General features: G+C 43.6%; 1 protein-coding gene across 3 annotated transcripts in view; it reads left to right on the top strand.

Moving 5' to 3' along the window:
- LOC121503695 (voltage-dependent T-type calcium channel subunit alpha-1I-like) overlaps positions 1–23667 on the top strand; it is a 176231-nt gene that overhangs the window by 97408 nt on the left and 55156 nt on the right. For all 3 annotated transcript variants that reach the window (XM_041778221.1, XM_041778220.1, XM_041778222.1), the window contains 9 exons: positions 724–792; positions 2535–2713; positions 2978–3104; positions 7071–7196; positions 7289–7378; positions 7461–7653; positions 8827–8978; positions 10053–10162; positions 22520–22653. In XM_041778221.1, coding sequence (XP_041634155.1) covers positions 724–792; positions 2535–2713; positions 2978–3104; positions 7071–7196; positions 7289–7378; positions 7461–7653; positions 8827–8978; positions 10053–10162; positions 22520–22653 — 1180 coding nt within the window. The remainder of the gene's footprint in view (positions 1–723; positions 793–2534; positions 2714–2977; positions 3105–7070; positions 7197–7288; positions 7379–7460; positions 7654–8826; positions 8979–10052; positions 10163–22519; positions 22654–23667) is intronic.

Below are 23667 nucleotides of genomic sequence, written 5' to 3'. Positions count from 1 at the left end.
ATACAAAACTAAAAACTAAATCGCTTACTACAGCTTTAATATATAAATGCTGTCCAGATCAGATCAAACTGTAGCTATAGCTGCATCAAGGCTAATCTCATCCCCCTCCTCCATTTGGCTGTTTTCTTAAGTTGTATGATTTTTACACATAAAGGGAGAAAAGCTGGCACTGTGGCTAGGCATCCCAGAATGCTATGTGCAGTGAAGCCCCTGTAATATAAATGAACAGGGTCAAATTGATGGCATGCTAGAAGGCTTGCAGCTTCAATCTCCTCAGTACCTTACCAGGTGTCCTTTGGATGCAGGTTTATGATAAAATGAGGGAGAAAAGCTGCTAAAAAGGTGCTGCCAGCTTCTTTGCTCAAGGCTGCATATCCCAGCATGCTATGTGGTGTTAAGCTGCTTGCATTATGATTGGGCAGAGATGAATTAGCACTTTGCTAAGAGGCTAGTGGGGCCTCTTTCACAGTTTTTCTCCCTCTTTTTGTCATGGTGATACACTGTTATTCAAATAAGTCTTTTGGGTACTGATTCATTTTAAAGTATAACCAAGCTTGAAGCCAGCAGCCTCTGCTTGGATCTGCACATGCATTTTTGGGTCTTTTTATGCATTTGTAAATTGTTTTACAGCAATGAAAGCTCTGTAGATTACACTTTTTTTTATCCTCTCTTTTATACACTTAACCTCTCTCCTTTTTTCTTCCTTGTGTTTTGTCCGACCAGGAAAGAGTCTTCCTCACCATCTCCAACTACATCTTTACTGCCATCTTTGTGGGGGAGATGACACTCAAGGTAACACTTTACGACCCTGACTCTCTTTAACTACCCATGAGTGCCTGAGTGTTGCAAGCACTACTCCGAGGCATCTTTTCTCTCCGTCTCCTCCTGTCTGTCTCAGACTGACTTAGCCTTAGTGCACCAGAAGTCCGGTTCCTTTCCTTCTTTCTTGCCAATTCCCACGTTCCCTTGTAGAGCAGAGCAATTAAGCAGTGTCATTAATTAGTGGCTATTCTTTTGTATGGATTTATTCTAGTCCCCTACTCTCTCCTTCCTCCTGTCCTCTCTGATGTCGACCGCCTCTGTTCTGTGTTTGTGTCTCTACTTCCTCTGTTTTCATCACCAGGTCTATGCAGGCTCTCATTCTTTCCACATCTTTATTTTCTCCCCCTCTCTTTTGCCACTGTCTGTGTTTCCTCAGTGAAAGGCTTTGGCACAAGTGGGCCATCAATTATGTACTCCCACAATCAATTATTAACCAATCCCAGCCCGTCAAAGAGCCGCAGACTTGTCAGCCCCCTGGCCGAGCCGTACACGTCTCCCCCCGTGTTTCCGTCTGTCTGAGCCTTGTGCATCTCTGTAATGTGTGTTTGCTTGTCTAGCATTAATTTCTCTGTAGGACTCCACCACAGTGGAGTGCTTTTACAAGATGCAGACACACAAAAAGAACAGCGTGGCGGGTTGACAAATTGGTCAGCATGTTACAGAACCTTAAGAGTATTGTTTAATAAGGTACACTCTAACTAACATAACATGTAACACAACTTAAATAACATGAATGGAGACACACTTGTTCTATCCCTTATCATAAAGCTTTGAATTATACATAAGTACACAATCCAAAGTGATTTGAATTGTGGACTCAGTGTGCTTGGAAGTTTTGCACATTCTGTTGACTTTTTAGCATCGCTGTCAGTTTACATTTTGGCATTTAGTCCTTAGATGTTTGCCAGGCACTGATCTTTCAAACACCATGAAATGTTTGCACACTAACCCCCACAGTCCCTCTGAAGCTTTACCCGATACTCAGCAAACAGCTTCAAATGTCAGTTGCAAATTTTTGCCTGAGCAGGCGTGATGCTCCTGCCGCTGCTGCTCAACAAAACACCAAATCCAGCTGTGTGCTCATGCTTCACTCTTCCTGCACAGCATTGATTCTTTAGTGTTAAAGTCAAGGATGAATAAAGTCCCTTCATTTGTCAGATGGTTTTGTAGTAAACTGTTTACAAGCAAATATAAAGTCATTGGCACATTGTTACTGCACCATTGGGTGTTACAGTAAATGCACTGTGGGCTCTTTACAGTGATGGATGGTGCATCTGTGCAAGTGTGCATGTGCATGAGTGTGTAACTGTCATCAGCAGGAACAGAAAGCCTTTGCAGACTGTTTTATTTGGGGTTTTGTCCCATTTCTAACTTTTACCCTCACCAATTTAAACAGAGTTACAAGTGGTAGAGGTGAAATCTACCAGTATGAAATGGGGCAACCCCTGAAGTTCCTGATGCAAAGTTAGAAATAGGACAGAGCCTTAGTGTCAATAAGCTGATGCTCTCCATCTACCACTGGCCTTTCTTCTCTCTACATGTCATACTAATCCTCTTTTTTCTCTTTTGACTCCTGCACATTTGTGTTTCTTTCACTTTCAACTTTAGATTTTGCAATGCTGCTTCAAAAAGCATACAGTATAAATGTCCTGTGACTGTATTGGTGTTGCCATTTGTTTAATGTTCTCCCGTGCTTCTTTAAATCTTCTTAGGTGGTTTCTATGGGTCTGTATATGGGGGAACAGGCCTATCTGCGGAGTAGCTGGAACATTCTGGATGGCTTTCTGGTTTTTGTGTCTTTGGTTGATATTGTCGTGTCCATGGCGGGCGGGGCGAAGATCCTGGGTGTGCTGAGAGTACTGAGGCTGCTCAGAACACTGCGTCCCCTCAGGTATGGACACAGCTCTGCATTTTTAATTAAAGTTTAATGTCTGAGATGTTTTTATGCAGCCACTAATTAATATGCTTTCTATGGCAGCTCTGTGCCTTTACTCCAATCTCTGCTAACATTCATGAATGGCTGCAGAGATGATTATAGAGGGAACAATTAAATGCATCAGTCCCAGTTTCAGAGATGTTACACAATACAGAAAGTCTCATAGATTACCAGTTCACACACTCTATTCTGTTGGGTTTTTTTTGCTCTCCTCTACAGGGTTATCAGCAGAGCTCCAGGTCTGAAACTGGTGGTGGAGACCCTCATCACGTCCCTGAAACCTATCGGCAATATCGTCCTCATCTGTTGTGCATTCTTCATCATCTTTGGCATTCTTGGTGTACAGGTAGGAGCAAGGAAACAGCTTTTTAAAATTATTGGATGCATCCCAAATACTTGTTTAGTTCAAAATAAGTCCCTAATGAAAAATATAACTGTTCAGTTAGGACAACTCTCTCCTGGCCATGATAAAAGCATTCGCTCTCGTGCTTTTCTGATAATAACTAACCCTAACCCTAACCCTAACCCTTATCTACCCCATTACATGGTCTTTCAGCTGGCTAGACCCAGGACATCTTTTTAAATTTCAACATATTTCAAAAGCCAGAGCATTGCTTTTATTCTGTAAGTTTGGGTCTCTGATGTTGCTGAAATTATTCATCATTAAATACACAGTACTGTGCAGAACTTTTGGACATGATTGGGCCAAAAATTGAGGCTGAGGTCAGGTTTGGATGTGATAAGTAAGGCCGCCTGATGGCACCATCCTAGTTAAGCTCTAGATGTCTGTGCATGACACCAGGGTTATGAGAAAACAATATGTCAAAAAAAATAAAGTCAACACCTCTATGGCAAAGTAAGGGGTATATGGGGCAAGTAAGAGCGGCTTAGGGTACCATCTGAGTGGATGGTTGGGTTGTCACGAGCCCCTGGTTGTTCTGTGGATGTCCCAAGGGCTCAAAAACCCATGGCTCAGGCATATCACCAGGGGTTTTAAAAATGCTGTCAAGCTTGACCTTGACTGGTTTAGAGCAGTGGTTCTCAACTGGTTCAGCCTCAGGACCCACCAGTCTGTCTTACAACAGATCGTGACCCAAGTTTCCAAAAAATGCTCAACAACGTGATAATGACCGAACTCTAACCCTAACCCGAAAAGTAGCCGTTTATTGCAAAAAGAGGAGATAAATTAGTTGAAATATTGATCAAAAATTTAAGTTTACCCAATTTCAGAGTAAAACAGGATAAAATAAAAGGTATCGATGCATGTCCAATAAGCACTTCAGGACTTATGCCACCATTGTTTTTTTCAGACACCTAGTTGCAACCTACCTTTGGGTCCTGACCCACCAGTTGAGAACCACTGGTTTAGAGCATTTAAAAGTATTAATCTGTTATGTGCTCCTCTCTGGGTTTTGCCATCAGTCATCAAAACTTTATTTCAATAAACAAATAAATAAGGTTAAAACATGTATTTGTGTTATTATCACCTACAAGCTGGTTTTCTTTTCAGTATTCCTCTTGGGTCTGAGAACAGTTGTTTTCATTTATGTATTTATGATTTATTTGTTGGGGGCAGATATAATACACATACACAAACCCAGAACAAGCATCATAGTGTTTATAGTGAATGCTATTATGCAACACTCGACCCTAGAAGGGCTTTAATTAGAACAAAAGGTTTAAATGGTTATCAAAAAAAGGAAACAATGTGAACTGGGTAGAACATGAACCAGTAAAAACCTGTTTAATAGAGACATGGGTGCAGCTTTGTTGCTGATAATTTCTGCTAATAGAATTTTTGAGATGTGGTGTAAAATCGTCTAGCATGCAGTCAGCTTTACTAGCCATCATGGTCATGGGGATTTGCTTTTCCACAATAACCGAGCTACCTGTTTGAGAGCGCGTTTAGAGCTGATGACGCAGCGTTTTGAACCCTCCTCTACTCTCTACGCTGTTTGACCTGATTGACTTTACATTGTTTTAAAGCAAAAATCAAACTGTAGACTGACAGCGCCGCACGCTGCTCCTTTAACATTCTCTGTCTCACCTTCTCTCTCTCTCTCTCTCTCTCTCTCTCTCTCTCTCTCTATCTCTATCTGAGATTAGTAAACAAACAATAATTCACGCTTATCATCAAAAGGAGAGGATTTTCCTGCATATTAGTTAGAGAACAGTCCTCTGATTATTGATTTATGGGTCTCTAGAGAGCAGAAAATGAACACAATCATGTTTTTGGATTGGGCGGTGAGAATGGCATGATTTATTAGCGCCATAATAAATTAAATACAGACTCTGTCAAGGGCTAACCTTGCAAAGCAGATGGATTCGCCTGTTTCTGTGTTTCTAACTGGCGAATTCATCTTGGAAATTTTCCATCTGAACCAATTAGGCCTGGTTAGAAAGTGGCAGGACCAATCAGCGACGAGGGGCTGTACTTTCGGGCGTGGTGGAGTCATGACATAAGCAAGCAGCAACAAGAGGCCGGTGCAAATATGGCGGAAGACATGAGCATGGATGTTGCTAAAGCACCAGTTTTATCAGAACTTCGTGAAATTTCTTCGTTAAAAGAAGAACAAAGAACAGCAGTGAGTTGTTTTATTTTCAAAACGACAAAAGTCAAGTAGTCCCTCATGGTTCACGTTATGCAGTTTTCTATGGAGTTAACTCCTTGGTAGCGGCTATGTCACGTGTTTTGTTGCTCTGATTGGCCCATAAAGATGTGACAGACAGAATGTCCATCCAATCACCCTCCAAGTTTTTTTGCGAAGGCTTTGCCCTTTCCCAAACACTGTGTATGAGAGGTTTACCAGATGCATGTGTGAAACAAATCCATCAGCGTGTCAGGTTAGTTATGGGCTTAATGTTTCGATCATCTCCAGCATTTTATTTTTTTAAACGTCTGGAATTAATTTGTCTATACGAAGGGGAAAGGGTCAAACTTTTGTTATTAGTGGGTGCAGAAAAAGTTGTAATCCTGGATCCGTGCCTGGTCACTCCTGATTTCACTCGACAGTGTGAGAAGCTTGTGCGCAACTATCGGACCTAGAGTGCACAAAAATCTGGAGTTTTGGTCTTGTGTGAGAAATGTTTGAGTCACACAGTGAATGCTGACATTAGACCACCACTGTAACACAGTTACAGACAGCTGGGGCAGAGGCAGGGACAGAACATGTCTCCCTGTTCGGTGAAAATTAATCATGGAGAGGGAGAATCAGTAGCAGAAGGGGTAAATTGCTCCCTGCAAAGCGCTTCAATGCAAGCCCCACGTGCTTCGAGGTGGAGCTGGCTTGCTTTGGCCATGCTCATGAGCAGGGCCATTTGAGCGCCAAACTGGTGATGGGAAAGCAAATCAGCACGGCTTGGTTTGGCTCGGCGCGGCCAAAAGCCATAATGGAAAAGCCCCATCTGTTCACTCAAGCTCCTGGTAGTGAGTACCGGTACTATCTACCGCCACATGGCCCCTAAAGGACTCTGCAGCCAAACACAAGAACAGATAGACAGCAAATTACAGTTTTCTTAATTGTTTATGTAATTAGGATTTTTAAATAGACCCTGCTTGATCTGACAAATTCATCTTTTTGGATAGATTTTGGTATCTCTTGTATGTATATTGAGCTAAAAAATTCACTAGATATCTGCATTTTTAGTAATTTGAGTTCATAAACTCACCGGAATGCCGCCATGTTTTGGTCTGCGATGCTGCTCTGACGTCACAGTTCCACAGCACTCCTCGCTGTTTCTATCTAGTAACCCCCATTTCAGACTGGCAGCCCATGAGGGTTGCATCTCAGAAACGCAGCACATCTTACGCATGGAAAATTATAAAATTTGAGGTGTCTTCTATTTCTTATTTGCACCATGAGCAGTTATCTTTCCATCTAGACAGGAAAATGATGAATGAGGGAGCGCTGGGGAACTGTGATGTCACGCTATTAGCACGGACCAAAACATGGCAGTGTCCTGGTGAGTTTATGAGCTCAAATTTACTCAAAATACAGATATCTGGGGAATGTTTTAGTTCAATATACATTTGAGAGATACAAATATCTATCCAACAAGATGAACTTGTCTGATCATGCAGGGTTCCTTTTAAGAATCACTTCTTTCTTCTTTCTCACTAAAAACCTTTGCCATCACCCATGCACATGTTGTCCTTCCTTAAGTAAACTCTCGTTGTCATCTTCGTTGCCTGACAGCATTTTCAGCTGTTTAAAACTTTGAGCAGCTCATTATTTCACTCAGGATGATCCTTTCATTTCACTGGTAGGGCTCACAAAGTCTTGTTTCTCTCTCATTGTTCTTCTGCTGACAGCTTTTTAAAGGGAAGTTCTTCTACTGCTTTGGCCACGACGTGAAAAACATCACTAACAAATCTGACTGTCTGCAAGCCAACTACAAGTGGGTCCACCATAAATACAACTTTGACAACCTGGGACAGGTAAGCGTCATATTCATGCTCTCCATGTGTTGTTTGTATAGGAGCATGGATCAGGACATCATTTAAAATTCCTTGTTTTTTTTGTCCTTTAGGCTCTGATGTCTCTGTTTGTACTCGCCTCAAAGGACGGCTGGGTCAACATCATGTATCACGGCCTGGATGCTGTGGGTGTGGACCAACAGGTAAAAACTGCAGGAACAAAAATGTTTTGGATCTGCAATCCTGTAACCTTCTAACCTTTTTCTCTCATCTCACTGATCTCAGCCGGTGATCAACAACAACCCCTGGATGCTGCTGTATTTCATCTCCTTCCTTCTCATCGTTAGCTTCTTCGTCCTCAACATGTTTGTCGGCGTGGTGGTGGAGAACTTCCACAAATGCCGACAGCACCAGGAGGTGGAGGAGGCCAAAAGGAGGGAGGAGAAGCGACAGCGGCGCATGGAGAAGAAGAGGAGAAGTAAGGGAGGGCAGAGAAGGAGCCCTCTACTCTGAAAGCATTTTATTTTGATTTGGCTTGAAAGGAAAAGTATGGAACAGGACACAAGCTGGGAGCAAACACTGTCTAAACACAACGGTTTTACTGTGACACCCTGAGTAAAAAAACACAGAAGTACAGAGGTGGCAGATAACCACAGCAAACCAACAGCAAGTGTCACAATAGCCAATGTTTACTGTGTTTGAATTCTTTATTCTGTTCATAGTTATTCCAGCTCCATCAAAGCTTTAAATTTTGCATTTCAAAGAGCTCAGCTGGTTTAACTCCGACAAAAAGGTTTTCAAGCACAAACAGGAGCAGTTTGTTTGGATTTGGCTTGAATGACAGTAATAGCCAAAGGATTTATTGACACGTGATTTTAAGTTCTTCTTGTAACAACAAACAACACCTTCTTCAACCAGTTTTTTCAGTCTAAACCATTGCCGTTGGCCATGTCTGACACTAATTGCTTTTTATTTACTAGTTCCCAACCTTGGATCCAAGACCCCCTAGGGAGAGTGCTAAAAATCTTGCAAAGCTGATGGATAGCCCAGATTCCATGTCTGTCATCTATCTTGTAAAGTGTCTATCTGAGGTGATTGTACCCAGTCTGAGAACGAACCAGACCAAGCGTTCTTGGTGAAAAACATGCTTTTGCTCTTCTCCTGACCAGCTTTGGCACAAGTTAGTTAAGTCATGGTTTAGTTGTATTGCAAGCCTGTAAACAACGGCTGCCACCAGTGACGCAATTAGCTTGAGTGAAGCTATAGGGGAAGTTTTACCAGAGCTGGGTGATATTTCTTTTTGGTTCCATTTTCAGTTTGTCACAATCATTGTCAGACAGAAAATTGCAGCTCTGCAGGCTGCAAAATCCATCTGCTTTGCAAAGTTAAAGGGATGGCTTTTGCACTCCCTTTATCAGGGTACACTGCCATCTGTAGGAGATCTAAGCACACTACAGTGCTACATAGACTGATCCGCTGTTAAATCAGCGGATATATCCAATTACTAAACATGATAGGTATTAACAGTGGACCACCTCAACGATGATCTGCATCATAATTGGCAGGAGAAAGGAATCCCAACCCATAACATCAAGACTCAGATTCTAATTGAAGCTTACAAGCTCTTTTTCCCGTCTGTATTTACCAACAGAAGCCCAGAAGCTGCCGTACTATTCCAGCTATGGCCCAGTACGCCTGTGGATCCACACACTGTGCACAAACCACTACCTGGACCTCATCATCACCTTCATCATCTGCATCAACGTCATCACCATGTCCTTAGAGCACTACAATCAACCTCACGTAAGAAGGAATGGTTGGCTATGAGTGTGAGGATGTGGATTTAGTCTGTGTGTTAGCGAGTAGAGACAGATTTCTTCACCAACGGCCAAAACTCAAAGCTCAGGGTCAGTCTCTGAGTTTGTTGAAGCTTGGGCCAGGGTTTGCAGAATTCAAGCCACATTTTATTATGTTCTAAAGATTCAGCTGTCTACTGCCCCAGCCTAACCCTGCAGAAACTCATTGTATTTATCTGGAATAACTTCTTGCTGTACTTAATGCAGCATATTCACACCCATCAAAATGTTGCTGCAGCCCTGACTACAGCTACGTCATAAAGTCTCCCCAAAAAGCTTGAAAAACACACAGTGATATCATAGACTGCAGCCACCATGAAACTGCACCCCAGCTCTGTAGCATTTGTTGTAAGTGGGTCCAGTCCACACAAAGAGCTGTGATTGCTCTGCTGATTTGATGTGAGCTGCTGTCAGAGCGGTGTGGTGTGCAGTTCATGTACCTGTCCTTTTATGTGAGATGAATGGACGCTCAAAAGCCTGATTGTGTTTTTGTGAGGCAGAGAAATGATTATCCTTGAGATAAGATGCTCATTTGACCTTTAAAATAGAACAAGATTCCTCAGAGTGACCGAGTATCAGATAAATATCACAGGTCTTGGCTGTGTTTGTCAGCTGTTGCTTCTGACATTTGGCAGCCTTCCACTTCTGAGATGCTACAACTCCAGTTATTTACAGAAGGAGTAATACACGGCTGTCTCTGCAGAAACATGCAACTGAAGAGGCTGCTTAAGAAAATTAAACCATGCATGCCTCTGGAATATTTGAATATTCTGCAATTATAATTCCCCTAAAAAATATGCCTATGTAGGGACATAATGTATGCATGAATGTTTGTGCTGCTGTGAATGGGAATTTGCTCACTGTTTGCCTCTGGCATGCTTGATTTTACTCTACAAACAACAGGAACACTTCCAGTTCCACATTTTCCACTGCCAATGCTGCTGATGCTCCACTGCACTCAAACACACACGCACGCACACACACACACCACTTTGTTTTTTTTTTTACTCTCTCTTTCTAGTCTCTGGATCTCGCCCTGAAGTACTGCAACTATTTCTTCACCTCCACTTTTGTGCTGGAGTCAGTACTCAAACTCATCGCCTTCGGCTTTCGCCGCTTCTTCAAGGACAGGTACAGTGTGGGTTTATAGCTTTTGTATGGCTAAGTGTGATGGTGGTTTCCTTTCTGCCTCTCCATCTCTGTGTTTACTTGCAGCATTACTTAACAACACAAAATGTCATGCAAAGCATCTTGTCAGTGCAAGACTTCTGCGTCCACTTAGTTTTTAAAGTGCTGCACTGAAAGGCTGAGCTGTAACTGAAGGGCGGCACAAGAAAGATCATCTGTCAGCTTCTTGTAGTGAGAAGCCTAAATTATAATGCAGATATCAGACAACACAATCTTTTTGTCTCTTATGATGGTCACTGTGTCACATCAGGTGATCACAGAGTTATAAATTTGTGCCATGCTGTGACTCTACCAAAAGACAAGACAAACCTTACCAGGTACCTGATAAATTATCAGAGCTGATGTGATGACAGTGGAAGGAAGAGGTGCTGGGCTAGAAGACCCCTTTAAAGACAGGGCCTAAACAACCATACTGCAATTACTGTCCTACACTGGTTTCCAACCTGGGGTCAGGGACCTCCATAAGGATAGCAAGGGTAGCAGGGGAGCACAAGATTTTGTCTGCTCTGATCTTGAGCCACATGGGGGGATTTTTTCCTGTGCAAACTTTCATACAGCATCTGAAATAACCTTGACCACTGCAGGAATGCTCTTTTACGCAGAGTCAATCACTACAGACCTCCAAACTTCATGTAGCCTTCAGATTAGCTCAAGAACAGTTCGTAGAGAGCTTCATGGAATGGGTTTCCATGGCCGAGCAGATGATCCAAGCTATACATCACCAAGTGTAATGCAAAGCATCGGATGCAGTGGTGTAAAGCACGCTGCCAATGGACTCTAGAGCAGTGGAGACGCGTTCTCTGGAGTGACAAATCACGCTTCTCCATCTGATAATCTGATGGACAAGTCTGGGTTTCAAGTCTGGATCAGGGCTTGACGCTAACTTTTTTCCTAAGAAGCACATGTGCTCCTAAGTTGAAAAAGTTAGGAGCACATAAAGAAATTTAGGGGCACAATGAAAATTGATCAGATAATGTGTTTTTCGTAATAAACGTGATGTAAGTAGACATTTAAAAGCAAAATGATTTCATGAATTTGTATAAAAAATGTACAGAAACGTTAAATCATCAAGTTTTGGAAAAGTATTGCAATTTAATTATGTCTTTAATGTTATTAATTTTTAGGCTATCTTACAGTAATTGTGGGTGCAAGAGCTCCATCTATCCTTAAACATTCTCCAGGTCCTCTGAATAATAATAATAATTAACTTAAGTACATTTCTGTCCCTATGCTTAAAATTGTCAAGGAGGCCAACTCTAAGCAGACTCTGGTATGAGCCCCCCCCCCCCCAAACATAATCACTTAACATTATTTCTATAAAATTACCTTAAAATAACAAGGAAAATACATTAATACAATAATAAAGAATACAAAGTTTTTACTATAAAGCCTGAGATAGTTGCAATGACACAATTCTTAGTTGTAATTAAGTCCTTATCAAGGATAACGTACCAAAAACTACCACAGACCTGTGACCACAACTAGTTTTGAAAGAAAGTCACAAAAATGACCAAATTCTTTTAATGATAATATTACTTGTTGCAATAAAAAAATTGTTTTTTCCATCTGTTTTTAGTCAGAAATAATGGTCATCATTTGGGGTACCTTATTTTCATCATAACATTACTCTACTTTATTAGCTATCTGCTTGCTCTGGCCCCCCCTTATCCCCTCTCACACACACCCCTGCACTCCTTCCCTCACAGACAGCAGCTCATGCATTTTGCTACTTTCTCTTCCTTACTGTGTCTCTGCTTCAGTGTTAGCAGCAGTAGCCTTTCTTTTATTGAAACACCATAAATCAAACACTTCATTATTTTTTTTCCACCCGCGACCTCATTTCAAAACAGCTGATTTGCATGAAGAACTTCAATGACGTCAACTAATTCCTGATCAGAACCAGCGCTGGAACTTTACGGAGTTTTATCATAAATTAACAAACTAAACAATTGTAGAAAGTGACATTTGACAAGAGAGGATGCAGAACAGCAGGTGAAAATACGGGACAGACGTAATCAGAGTTTCTGTGTATCACAGAGAGAGAAGGGCAGAATGAGACGACCCTGCTCGCATGTAACTGATCACGGATGGCACCGATCTCCAAAAAAGGATATCTTGAGGGTTAATTTACTAAGGTTTGAAGACCAGGTAAAGTTTATGTTTAGACAGCGTTGTATATACATACTTTCATCATTTTAATCATACACAAACCAGTCTGATGTACAGTAAGACAGAGAAGAAAAAAACGCTCAAAGTGAGGCCCCCCTGGGTGGATCTCTTCTTCAGCTGATTTTTTTTTATGCGCACATGTGCCCCTAAATATTTTTTACAGTTTGCACACAACTATTTTTAGGCGCAAATGCAAGTGAAACGCTCGCACTGTCGAGCCCTGACGGTACTTGTCTGACTGCATTGTGCCAAGTGTAAAGTTTGGTGGAGGGGGGATTATGGTGTGGGCTTGTTTTTCAGGAGCTGGGCTTGGTTCCTTAGTTCCAGTGAAAGGAACTCTGAATGCTTCAGCATACAAAGAGATTTTGAACAATTCCATGCTCCCAACTTTGTGGGAACAGTTTGGGGATGGCCCCTTCATGTTCCAACATGACTGTGCACCAGTGCACAAAGCAAGATCCATAAAGACATGGATGAGAGAGTTTGGTGTGGATGAGCCTGCACAGAGTCCTGACCTCAACCTGATAGAACACCTTTGGGATGAATTAGATTGGAGACTGAGAGTCGGGCCTTCTTGTCCAACATCAGCTTGTGACCTCACAAATGCACTTCTGGAAGAATGGTCAAAAATTCCCATCAACACACTCCTAAACCTTGTGGAGAGCCTTCCCAGAAGAGTTGAAGCTGTTCTAGCTGCAAAGGGGGGACTGACGTCATATTAAACCCTATGGATTAAGAATGGGTTGTTACTTAAGTTCATATGTGAGTCAAGGCAGGTGAGCAAATACTTTTGGCAATATAGTGTAACTATCTTGTCTCTTGATCTTAGGCTGGCCTTGAAACAAAGGAAGAAAAAGTAGGAAGTTGTTGTCTTTTACTTCCAGTGTTAAATTAGAGGACTGATAGCAACACTGCTAAGTTTTTTTTTTTTATTCACATAAAACATAATAAATTATACATAATAGTATTATCATTGCCCCTCCCTGAGCTGCCACCTTAACGTGGTGGAGGGGTTTGCGTGTCTCAATGACCCTAGGAGCTATGTTGTCGGGGGCTTTGTGCCCCTGGTAGGGTCTCCCAAGGCAAACAGGTCCTAGGTGAGGGACAAGACAAAGTGCAGCTCACAGACCTCATATGGCGGAGCGGCAGGACAGGAATCGATCTCCCTCGCCCAGACGTGGGTCACCGGGGCCCCCTCCTGGAGCCAGGCCTGGGAGTGGGGCTCGATGGCGAGCGCCTGGTGGCTGGGCCTGCACCCATGGGGCACAGCCCGAAGAAGTAACATGGGCCCCCCTCCAATGGACTCACCACCCGTAGGAGGGGCCATAGAGGTTGGGTGCGTTGTGTGCCGGGCGGCGGCCGAAGGCGGGGACCCTGGTGGTCTGATCCTCGGCTGCAGAAGCTGGCTCTGGGGATGTGGAACGTCACCTCTCTGGTGGGGAAGGAGCCTGAGCTTGTGCGTGAGGCTGAGCGGTACCAGCTAGATATAGTTGGTCTCACCTCGACACACAGCTTGGGCTCCGGAACCAGTCCTCTTGAGAGGGGTTGGACTCTTTTCCACTCTGGTGTTGCCCTTGGTGAGAGGCGCCGAGCAGGTGTGGGCATATTGATTGCCCCCAGGCTGGCAGCCGAACATTGGGGTTTACCCCGGTGGACGAGAGGGTAGCCTCCCTCCACCTTCGGGTGGGGGGACGGGTCCTGCCTTTTTTTCTGTGCGTATGCACCGAACAGCAGTTCAGAGTACCCACCCTTTTTGGAGTCACTGGAGGGGGTGCTGGAGAGCGATCCCTGTGGGGACTTCTTTGTTCTGCTGGGGGACTTCAATGCTCACGTGGGCAATGACAGTGAGACTTGGAAGGGGGTGATTGGGAGGAACGGCCCCCCTAATCTGAACCCAAGTGGTGTTCTGTTGCTGGACTTTTGTGCTCGACATGAAATGTCTATAACGAACACCATGTTCAGGCATAAGGGTGTCCACATGTGCACCTGGCACCAGGACACCCTAGGTCGCAGTTTGATGATCGATTTTGTAGTCGTATCATCGGACCTGCGGCCGCATGTCCTGGACACTCGGGTAAAAAGAGGGGCGGAGCTGTCAACTGGTCACCACCTGGTGGTGAGTTGGCTCCGCTGGTGGGGGAGGATGCCGGTCAGACCTGGCAGGCCCAAACGTATTGTGAGGGTCTGCTGGGAACGTCTGGCGGAGTCCCCTGTCAGAAGGCGCTTCAACTCTCACCTCCGACAGAGCTTCAACCAAGTTTCGGGGGAGGCGGGGGACATTGAGTCCGAGTGGGCCGTGTTCCGTACCTCTATTATCGAGACGGCTGATAGGAGCTGCAGCCGTAAGGTGGTCGGTGCCTGTCGTGGCGGTAACCCCCAAGCCCGCTGGTGGACACCAGCGGTGAGGGATGCCGTCAAGCTGAAGGAGTCTTATTGAGCCTTTTTGGCCTGGGGGACTCCTGAGGCAGCTGACAGGTACCGGCAGGCCAAGCGGTTTGCGGCTTCAGAGGTTGCCAAGGCAAAAACCCAGACGTGGGAGGAGTTCGGGGAGGCCATGGAGGATGACTTCCGTATGGCTTCAAGAAGATTCTGGACCACCATCCGGCGTCTCAGGAGGGGGAAGCAGTACGCTGTCAACACCTTGTACGGTGGAGATGGCGCGCTGTTGGCCTCAACTCGGGACGTGGTGGGTCGGTGGAAGGAATACTTCGAAGACCTCCTCAATCCCATCAACACGCCTTCCGATGGGGAAGCAGAGCCTGGGGACTCGGGTGTGGGCTCTTCTATCTCTGGGACTGAGGTCGCCGAGGTGGTCAAAAAGCTCCTCGGTGGCAGGGCCCCAGGGGTGGATGAGATCCGCCCTGAGTTCCTCAAGGCTCTGGATGCTGTAGGGCGGTCTTGGTTGACACGCCTTTGCAACATCACGTGGACATCAGGGACAGTGCCCCTGGACTGGCAGACTGGGGTGGTGGTCCCCCTCTTTAAGAAGGGGGACCAGAGGGTGTGTTCCAATTATAGGGGATCACACTTCTCAGCCTCCCCGGTAAGGTCTATTCAGGGGTCCTGGAGAGGAGGGTCCGTCGGATAGTCAGATAGTCGATCCTCAGATCCAGGAGGAGCAATGTGGTTTTCGTCCTGGTCGGCAGGGTCCTAGAGGGTGCATGGGAGTTTGCCCAACCAGTCTACATGTGTTTTGTGGACCAGGAGAAGGCATTCGACCGTGTCCCTTGGGCAATCCTGTGGGGGGTGCTTCCGGGAATATGGGGTACCGAGAGATCGACAGGCGGATCGGCGCGGCGTCTGCAGTGATGCGGTCTCTACACCGGTCCGTCGTGGTGAAGAAAGAGCTGAGTCGAAAGGCGAAGCTCTCGATTTACCGGTCGATCTACGTTCCCACCCTCACCTATGGTCATGAGCTGTGGGTCGTGACCGAAAGAACAAGATCACGGATACAGGCAGCTGATGAGTTTCCTTCGCAGGGTGTCTGGGCTCTCCCTTAGAGATAGGGTGAGAAGCTCGGCCATTCGGGAGAGACTCGGAGTAGAGCCGCTGCTCCTCCGCGTTGAGAGGTGCCAGATGAGGTGGCTCGGGCATCTGGTCCGGATGCCTCCTGGATCTCCTGGGTGAGATGTTCCGGGCAAGTCCCATTGGGAGGAGACCCCGGGGAAGACCAAGGACACACTGGAGAGACTATGTCGCTCGGCTGGCCTGTGAACGCCTTGAGATCCCCCAGGAAGAGCTGGACGAAGTGGCTGGGGAGAGGGAAGTCTGGGTCTCCCTGCTAAGGCTGCTGCCCCCGCGACCCGATCTCGGATAAGCGGAAGAAGATGGAGATGGAGTATTATTATTGATTTAGCTATGTAGATAGTAGTATAAAAACTTAGCATAAACACTGCACTTTGTGCCTGGATTAAAAATGTTATGGGAGGGATATAAATTCCAGGAGCTGTCTATAGATTGGCAAAAAGGTGAGCTTCAGATTACAATTCACTCCTTAGAGATCAGTCGTGTGGTTCCTGAGATATTGAATGCAAGGCATGCGCTACCACTTGTGATCGTCAGCGTTCCAGCAGGTTTCAGAGGGTTAACTGTAGCTCCAAGAAAAAGTAGTTGTGAACCCCTGCAGTATTTTTATGTTATGCTGATAGTTTGATGCTCATTACCAGATACTGAAGTGCATCTGCCACATCTCCCCTGTGTTTCTCTTTTTTTCCCTCTGTCCCTCATTGACGCATCAAAATAGCAGGGATGTTTTTGTCAGGGCTGGACAAACCAATCACATGGCCTCTAGTCCTGACCCACCAACAGAGACCCTCTGGTGCAGTCTGGCTGTAGGGTATGCAAGTTCGAAATAATTTACTGCAAAATGAGCTTATCTTTCCATAAAACTATTCTATATGACCAAGAATAAAAGTTTAACTCTATTTTTATGTCCATTCAGCTGCCCATACTTGACATGAAAATAAAACCTTGAAGCGGCCGTCAGGACTCACACACGCTTTAATCCTTGAATTATGGCAATGATAAAAATAGAGCTACAATAAACACTTATTGAGTTGAAAGTGTAATGGATGTAGAAATCTGCTCTCTGCTTTGATCATTATGAATGAATAAGAAGTAAGAGCTTTAATGATATATAGAGGATTATAGAATATTTTAGCGGCTCTGTTATTAACTTGACTAATCCATAAAGTGGAGCGAATATGATTTCATGACAAATATCACACATGATGAGCTCTGTCAAGGACAACCTGAAGGATTTGTGTCAGCTCTGTTTACAGGTTTGTCTCTATAGGAGTGACTGATATTAATATGTGGATATAAACTATTTTCGTGTGCAGTTATGTATTTGGAAATGTTGCAGCAATCATTTAAAGGCGAATTTCATTACAGGGTTAGAATAATGCAGTTCATCAGTCTTTCATCAAACTGTACTGTCTCATCAAGTGAGCCATCTTTGTGTGATAATACACTGCCTCCATTACTCCTCCTCACTGATCTTACCTTTACTTGACCTCAGCTCCACTCTCCCACATTCATTTACTCCAAACCAAGACTAATTGATTTGTCAATCACCTAAATGTGCACAGCACTAGGACTGATGCCTCTTTCCAGGAAAACGTTACTAGTTCAAGCAAGAAAACTCCCTCTAAGGCAGTGGTTCTCAACCTTTTCACGCAGTGACCACCAAAATAAAGGTGCCAGAGACCGGGGACCCCCACTGTACCTGAAGGTGGCTGAACACAGCCATGCACATTCAAGAATAGTCATGTGCAGACAAGGCTGCACATTAGGGGGGAAAATGTGAGAGCTTTCTTGGGTCCAGCCTAGGGGCCAGCAAAATCATGGTCCATTTTAAAGTTAAGCTGTGGTATTTTATATTTAACCTGAATAATAACCACTCTTATGAAAGAAACATTTTGTTTTGTTAAAAGCAAAATTAAAAAATGTTAAAAATAGCTAAAATGGGTTAATAATGGCAAAAAATGGGAGGAAAGGTGGTGAAATTGGATTTTAAATGTATCAGAAATAGGTTAGAAATGCCAAAAAATAGATAAAAGTGGCAAAAAAAAATCAAGAAATGGCAAAAATGTGTTTAAGTGGTAAAAATGGGAATATTAAGTGGTTAAAGGGGATTCAAAAGTGGCTGACATAGTGTTAAATTGGCAAAAATAGGTGGTGATTTGGTGAAATGGGATGAAAATTGATATAAAGTGGCAAAAAAGGGTTAGCGGAGGCAGAAATAGTCAGAAACTGGCTAAAATGGGCATATCAAATTGTGAAATGTGGCTTAAGAATTGATAAAAGCAGTTAATATTAGCAATAATGTGTCAACAGCGCCAACAGTAGGCAGATAGTGGCAAGATTTGGTACAGAAGTGGCAGAAAAACAGAAAAAAAGTGGTGGAAAGGGTTTAAAATTGGCAAAATTGGTGGGATAAAGTGATAAAAAAATGAGTTCAAGTCATGCAAAATTGGTGTCAAGTGGCAACAGTGTCATTCAATGATATTCTTAGTTTTTTTAAGGCATCTAGAGACCCCCTTTCAGTGTATCATGACCCCAAATGGGGTCCTAACCCCAACATTGAGAACCCCTGCTCTAAGGGACCTTAGATTACATGATGGTGGTTTAATGTTGTGATGAATAAAAGAGCAGAAAGAATGAGGAGAAACTGGGTAACAGAGGAGGGGGAGATAGGGAAAACATGGATTAAAGGAGGGGAAAGTGGGCTGATCAAAGACAAAAATGAGAGAGAAGAACAGATACAGAGAGAATTCATCATGCAGTTATCAGCTGGCACTTTGTCTCTGTTTATGTTGTGTCAGCAACAGCCGTGAGCGGTTATTGTGCGTAGTTTGATTTATAAGCTGGGTTCACAATCAGGCCAGCTTCAGAACTGGGTCAATGGAGTAGTGAGTAACAGAAACCCGCTACTATTTATGCCTCAATTTACTTTAAGTTTGCAGGTGGGTGTCGTATGTGTGCTAAACAGGTGCGTTTTTACTGGGTGAGTCAGACTGGTCGAGTATAAAGGGACATTATTCAGTGAATGCTAACAATGGCAGCTGCGTCTCTGCCTCAGAGGGCTGTATGACTACTACACCATCATTTACCACAGTTAAAAAGTGGGTAAGACTCATCCATCTATCCACCCTTTTTCTTTGGATATCTGGACTTTGTCACGGTGGCAGCAGGCTTATCAAGTTTTCCCAGAAATCCCCCTCCCTAGCTTTGGTTTACAGCTCCTCCTGGAGGATCCCAAGGGCAAAGGGGATATATAATTCCTCCAGAAAGTTTTTAGCTTACCCTAGAGCCTCCTCCCGGTTTGACAAGGCCAAAAGACCTCTAAGGCGGAGTAAGTAAAAGGCAATGAAATCATGTACCCACCAAACCACCACAACTGTCTCTTTTCAATCCAATGGAGCAGCTACTCTCTTCTGAGCTTTTTCTTGATGTCCTAACTCCTCACTTTATCTCTAAGCCTGAGCCATGGCCACACTGAGTTGGACAGTTAATTCAGCCAGTAGGACTGGCTGGAGTATGGAGTATGTATCTCATGTGCCCTGAGAATGCCTTGGAATCCACCAGGAAGAGCTGGAAAATAACCCTGAGGAGAGTGATGGCTGGGATGTCAGGGCTGACTTGCCTACCCTGCTGCCACCATGACCTGGTCCTGGATAAGTGGAGGAAAATGGGTGGATGGATGTTGAGGACAATGACAATTAGTTCAGCAACAATTTACTGTAGAGTAGCATGAAACTGAATATGAGGGTTCAACTGAAGCTTTAGGCTATAAAGGAGGAGGCTGGGGTGGAGGAGGTGAATCTTTGCTAGCAGCAGCATGGTGCATGAGCATTGTTTAAGCAGGGATTAGTGAGGGGCCTGAACCAGAGATGGGGACTCGAGTCCACGACTTGGACTCGTGTCGCACTTAAGTCGCACACATCAGTGACTTGAGACTTGACTTGGACTCGTGCACAAAAGACTCGTGACTCGACTCGGACTCGTGATTTTAGACTCGTGCACAATCTTCAGTTTTTAATTTTTCCATCATGATCTCTTGTCCCTCGTCACTCTTTTTCCCTTTCCTCCCCTTCTCTTTGATGGTTCGTGCGCCTTTTACGCAGCACCAACCTCTCTTCCTCATCCTCGTTCATGCTGCATGTGGCACACAAACGAAACGCTCACGCACACACCTACTTTGAAATGCACGTTAACATGTTGGTTGTGCAGATTGCAGACTTCAGACTTCAGTCTGTTGAGGACAAAAGTTTCAGAATACCTGAACTCTTTTCTCCTGAATTAAAGCTCCTCTCCACAGAGGATCAGCATCAGCGCTGTGTGTGTGCGCTTCAGCTGTGTGTCTCTCTGTGTTGCCCGCATGAGCCATAGGTGTGCGCAATGTTAAAATATTATTTGATTAATAATCCCTTAATATCATATGTTTATGGGGAACAAATTCATGTTGGAATTTCTGCATTTCCGCTTATTGATCATTAACAGACATAAATGACGACAGGAACATTAAAACTTTAAATACTATTCATGGAGGCAGCAAGAAACAGAGACAGACAGATAAGAGGCTGTAACAGATAAATTAGTAACTAAGGAGTCCAGGGGATTTCAGCTGAATAAAGTAAGATTAAGCTTGATTTTACCCATATAAAGAAATTTACACCATAAATGATGATTATTGATGATTATTAAGAAGAATGGAGAAATACTCAGTATACTCTGTTTAAGATCCATCCGAGTGAGAATTAAAAATGCTGATTGAGTTTTTATTTTTATTTTCTCAGAATCAACAGTTCATAAACAGTTAGTGTTTTTGTGTTAGTATAAAATAACTACCATTAAAGAAATATATCTGATAAATAAGAACATTTAATCTCCAGTGTCTCAGTGTCTGTCTCTATCAGTAAAGTCTGACTCGTGTGTCTGTTGTGTTTCATACATACACAAAGAGGAGCTTTATTAAGAGGAGAGCTTAAACTGATTATGTTGATGAGGGAAAAAGAGAGAGCATGTGTTTCATCTTATAGCAGAGGTACATATGATATATGGAAAATACATTCCCAACAACAGAACTGTGGCTAGTGGAAACACTGAGTGGCTAGTAACCATTAGTTACGGTGGCTGCCTGGTGTGAAAAAAGTTAATGTCAAGTCCTGTTCATATGTAAGTGTACACATGCGCACACCTGGGTGAGCCGGCCACAGACAATACCCCACCCTAGAGGTGATGATAATACAGTTCAGGATTTAGATTCTTTAGATAGAACAGTGCAGTGGTCTAAGCAGACTGGACGTCAGAGGCAGATCATAGAACGCTCATTACAACCAATGGAGACTTGAGACTTGACTTGGACTCGTGACCAAAGACTTGAGACTTGACTTGGACTTGCAAAAAATGACTTGTGTGCATCTCTGCCGTGAACTGATGCTAAGCTTCATTAATTGTGTGTTATTGGAATGACTGTACAGTCGCCACCTGGAGGAAGCAATCAGCCATTTTCTTGCAGAGAGCCATGGCCATTGCATGTGCATGTGGACCTGAGAGGGAGCTGTGCTCTAGGGACATTAGCCCCTAGTTGGGACTTTAAGGCAAAAAGGTCCCAAAGGAAGATTAAGATATAATGCAATTCAAAAAACTTCCCTAAAGTGGCATTTGAGGAACAGGAACCTTGCTCAAGTATTAAGTTGGCTTGGCATCCCTTCATGGGGCATGGTTGGGTTCACACACCTTGGGCCACCACCTGCAGGGATGAGTTTTGGATTGGTTGCATGTACACAAAAAAGGCATTGTATAGAAGCAAAGGTAAAACAAGATGAAAAACGTGAAAAGAGAAGCGGAATCACAGTCAGCCAGGCCCTGAACAGAGAGAAACATAATAATGTGCATGATGATAATGAGTCAGTGGCGGCGGCTGATACACTGTCGTCATTGGAATTTTAGATGAGAGAGTTTGGCAAGCATAACAAATGAATCGGCAGTGCCAAATGTTTTAGTACTCTGGGGGCTTCGCTGAGTGATCTCAGATCGAACATGCACCTGATTTACCATCCACAGTAAAAGCTCACACAGTTTTAATACCACTTAGATTATTTCACAAAGGATGTATTTTTGTTGACTGTCCTCCAAAAAGTTAGAAGGACTTATGTTAACTTCAGAAGACGTTAAACTTCCCAGGATACATCTGTGTTTGTTCAAAAAAAGGCTGTATTTAAGTTTGATGTCACAATGGCTTTGGAGGCTTTAAACGCTTTGATTCCCTGCCATGTTCTCCTGATTTGGCAACATCTGTTTCCCATCTGTCCTCAAGCCTCAGAAAGAGAAGTCTGACAGGCACTTTGCTTTACAAGATGGATTATTAGGAGATTTAGGGGCTGAGGAACCATAATATCACTGAGAGTAATGTAATAACTCACAATTAACTTCAAACCTCACTTTATATAAGAAGGAATTTAAAGAAGTATTCAGACGGTAATGAGACTTTTCGTTTTTACTTGTTTGTCAAGACAGTAGTGTTTGTATTTACTCTGTGTATCTTTGTGTGTGTGCTTGGTGGTGTGATTCCTCTGTGCACCTTCTCTCTTTACATGCAAGTGTGTATTTGTGTGGTTGTGCTAGGTGGAACCAGTTGGACCTGGCCATTGTGCTTCTGTCAGTGATGGGCATCACCCTGGAGGAGATCGAGATCAGCGCTGCCCTCCCCATCAACCCCACAATCATCAGGATCATGAGAGTGCTGAGGATAGCCCGAGGTACACTCACCATTCCACACGTGTGAAAAATAAAATAACACACAGGGCAGGGTTGGAAATAAACCATCCCTGAAATGCCACAGTTAATCTCATGTGTGGATAAATTAACCTGCTTGTTAAGCTCTGTATTAATAAGAAAAGCCTCACTAAAGCTGTGTTAGAGCTGCTGACTAGTTGGTCAGTAGTCTAAGAAATACATGGAACAAGCTCTTGCTCATGGTCAGACCAGTGGATGTAAATACTGAAGCTCCTGACAGCAGTTTTTTTTTTTAAATTCTAACTTCCTGTAATTCTGCTAAAGCTCAGTTAATTAGATGATTAGCACATTTTATTTCCAGCAAGCAATTCACTATAAAAGTCCTCTGATTTTACATTGTTGACAACCTTTTGTTACTAAAAAGCCATATCAGGGAATTAAGCATTTTCCGCAGTAGCATCTAGCATGTCTGATAAACAAATGCAGTAAAGAGATGACACTTTAAACCACTGGTTCTCAACCTTGGGGTCAGGACCCCTTGGGGGTTGCGAGACACTAAGAGGGGGTCTCCCTAAAAAAAAATAAGAATATTTTTCAAATTCCACTGTTGCCAGGTTACACCAATTTTGCCAAATTTAAAACAGTTTTTAATCATTTTTTCCCACAAATTTTAACATATTTTTGCCATTTTAAACCCTTTCCACCACTTTTTCTGCCTGTTTTTGCCACTTCTAAACCAATTCTTGTTGACCCATTATTGACACTATTAACCCCATTTTACCACTTTATATGCCCAATTTTTCGCATTTTAACCACATTTCACAATCTGATATGCCCATTTTTGCCAGTTTGACCAATTTCTGCCAATATCTGCCTTTTTTTTCTTTCTCAGTTAACACTATTTTGCCAGTTTGTATCCATTTTTCTTCTCATTTCACTAGATTTCCACCCATTTTTGCCAATGTAAAGCCTTTTCAGCTGCTTTTTAATTCCCTTTTACCACTATCCTTCCATGCCTGGGCTAGGGAAACATGTTA

The sequence above is a fragment of the Cheilinus undulatus genome, linkage group 21, assembly GCF_018320785.1.
Source record: "Cheilinus undulatus linkage group 21, ASM1832078v1, whole genome shotgun sequence".
Lineage (NCBI taxonomy): Eukaryota > Metazoa > Chordata > Actinopteri > Labriformes > Labridae > Cheilinus > Cheilinus undulatus.
This window is presented reverse-complemented; position numbering and strand designations above follow the sequence as displayed.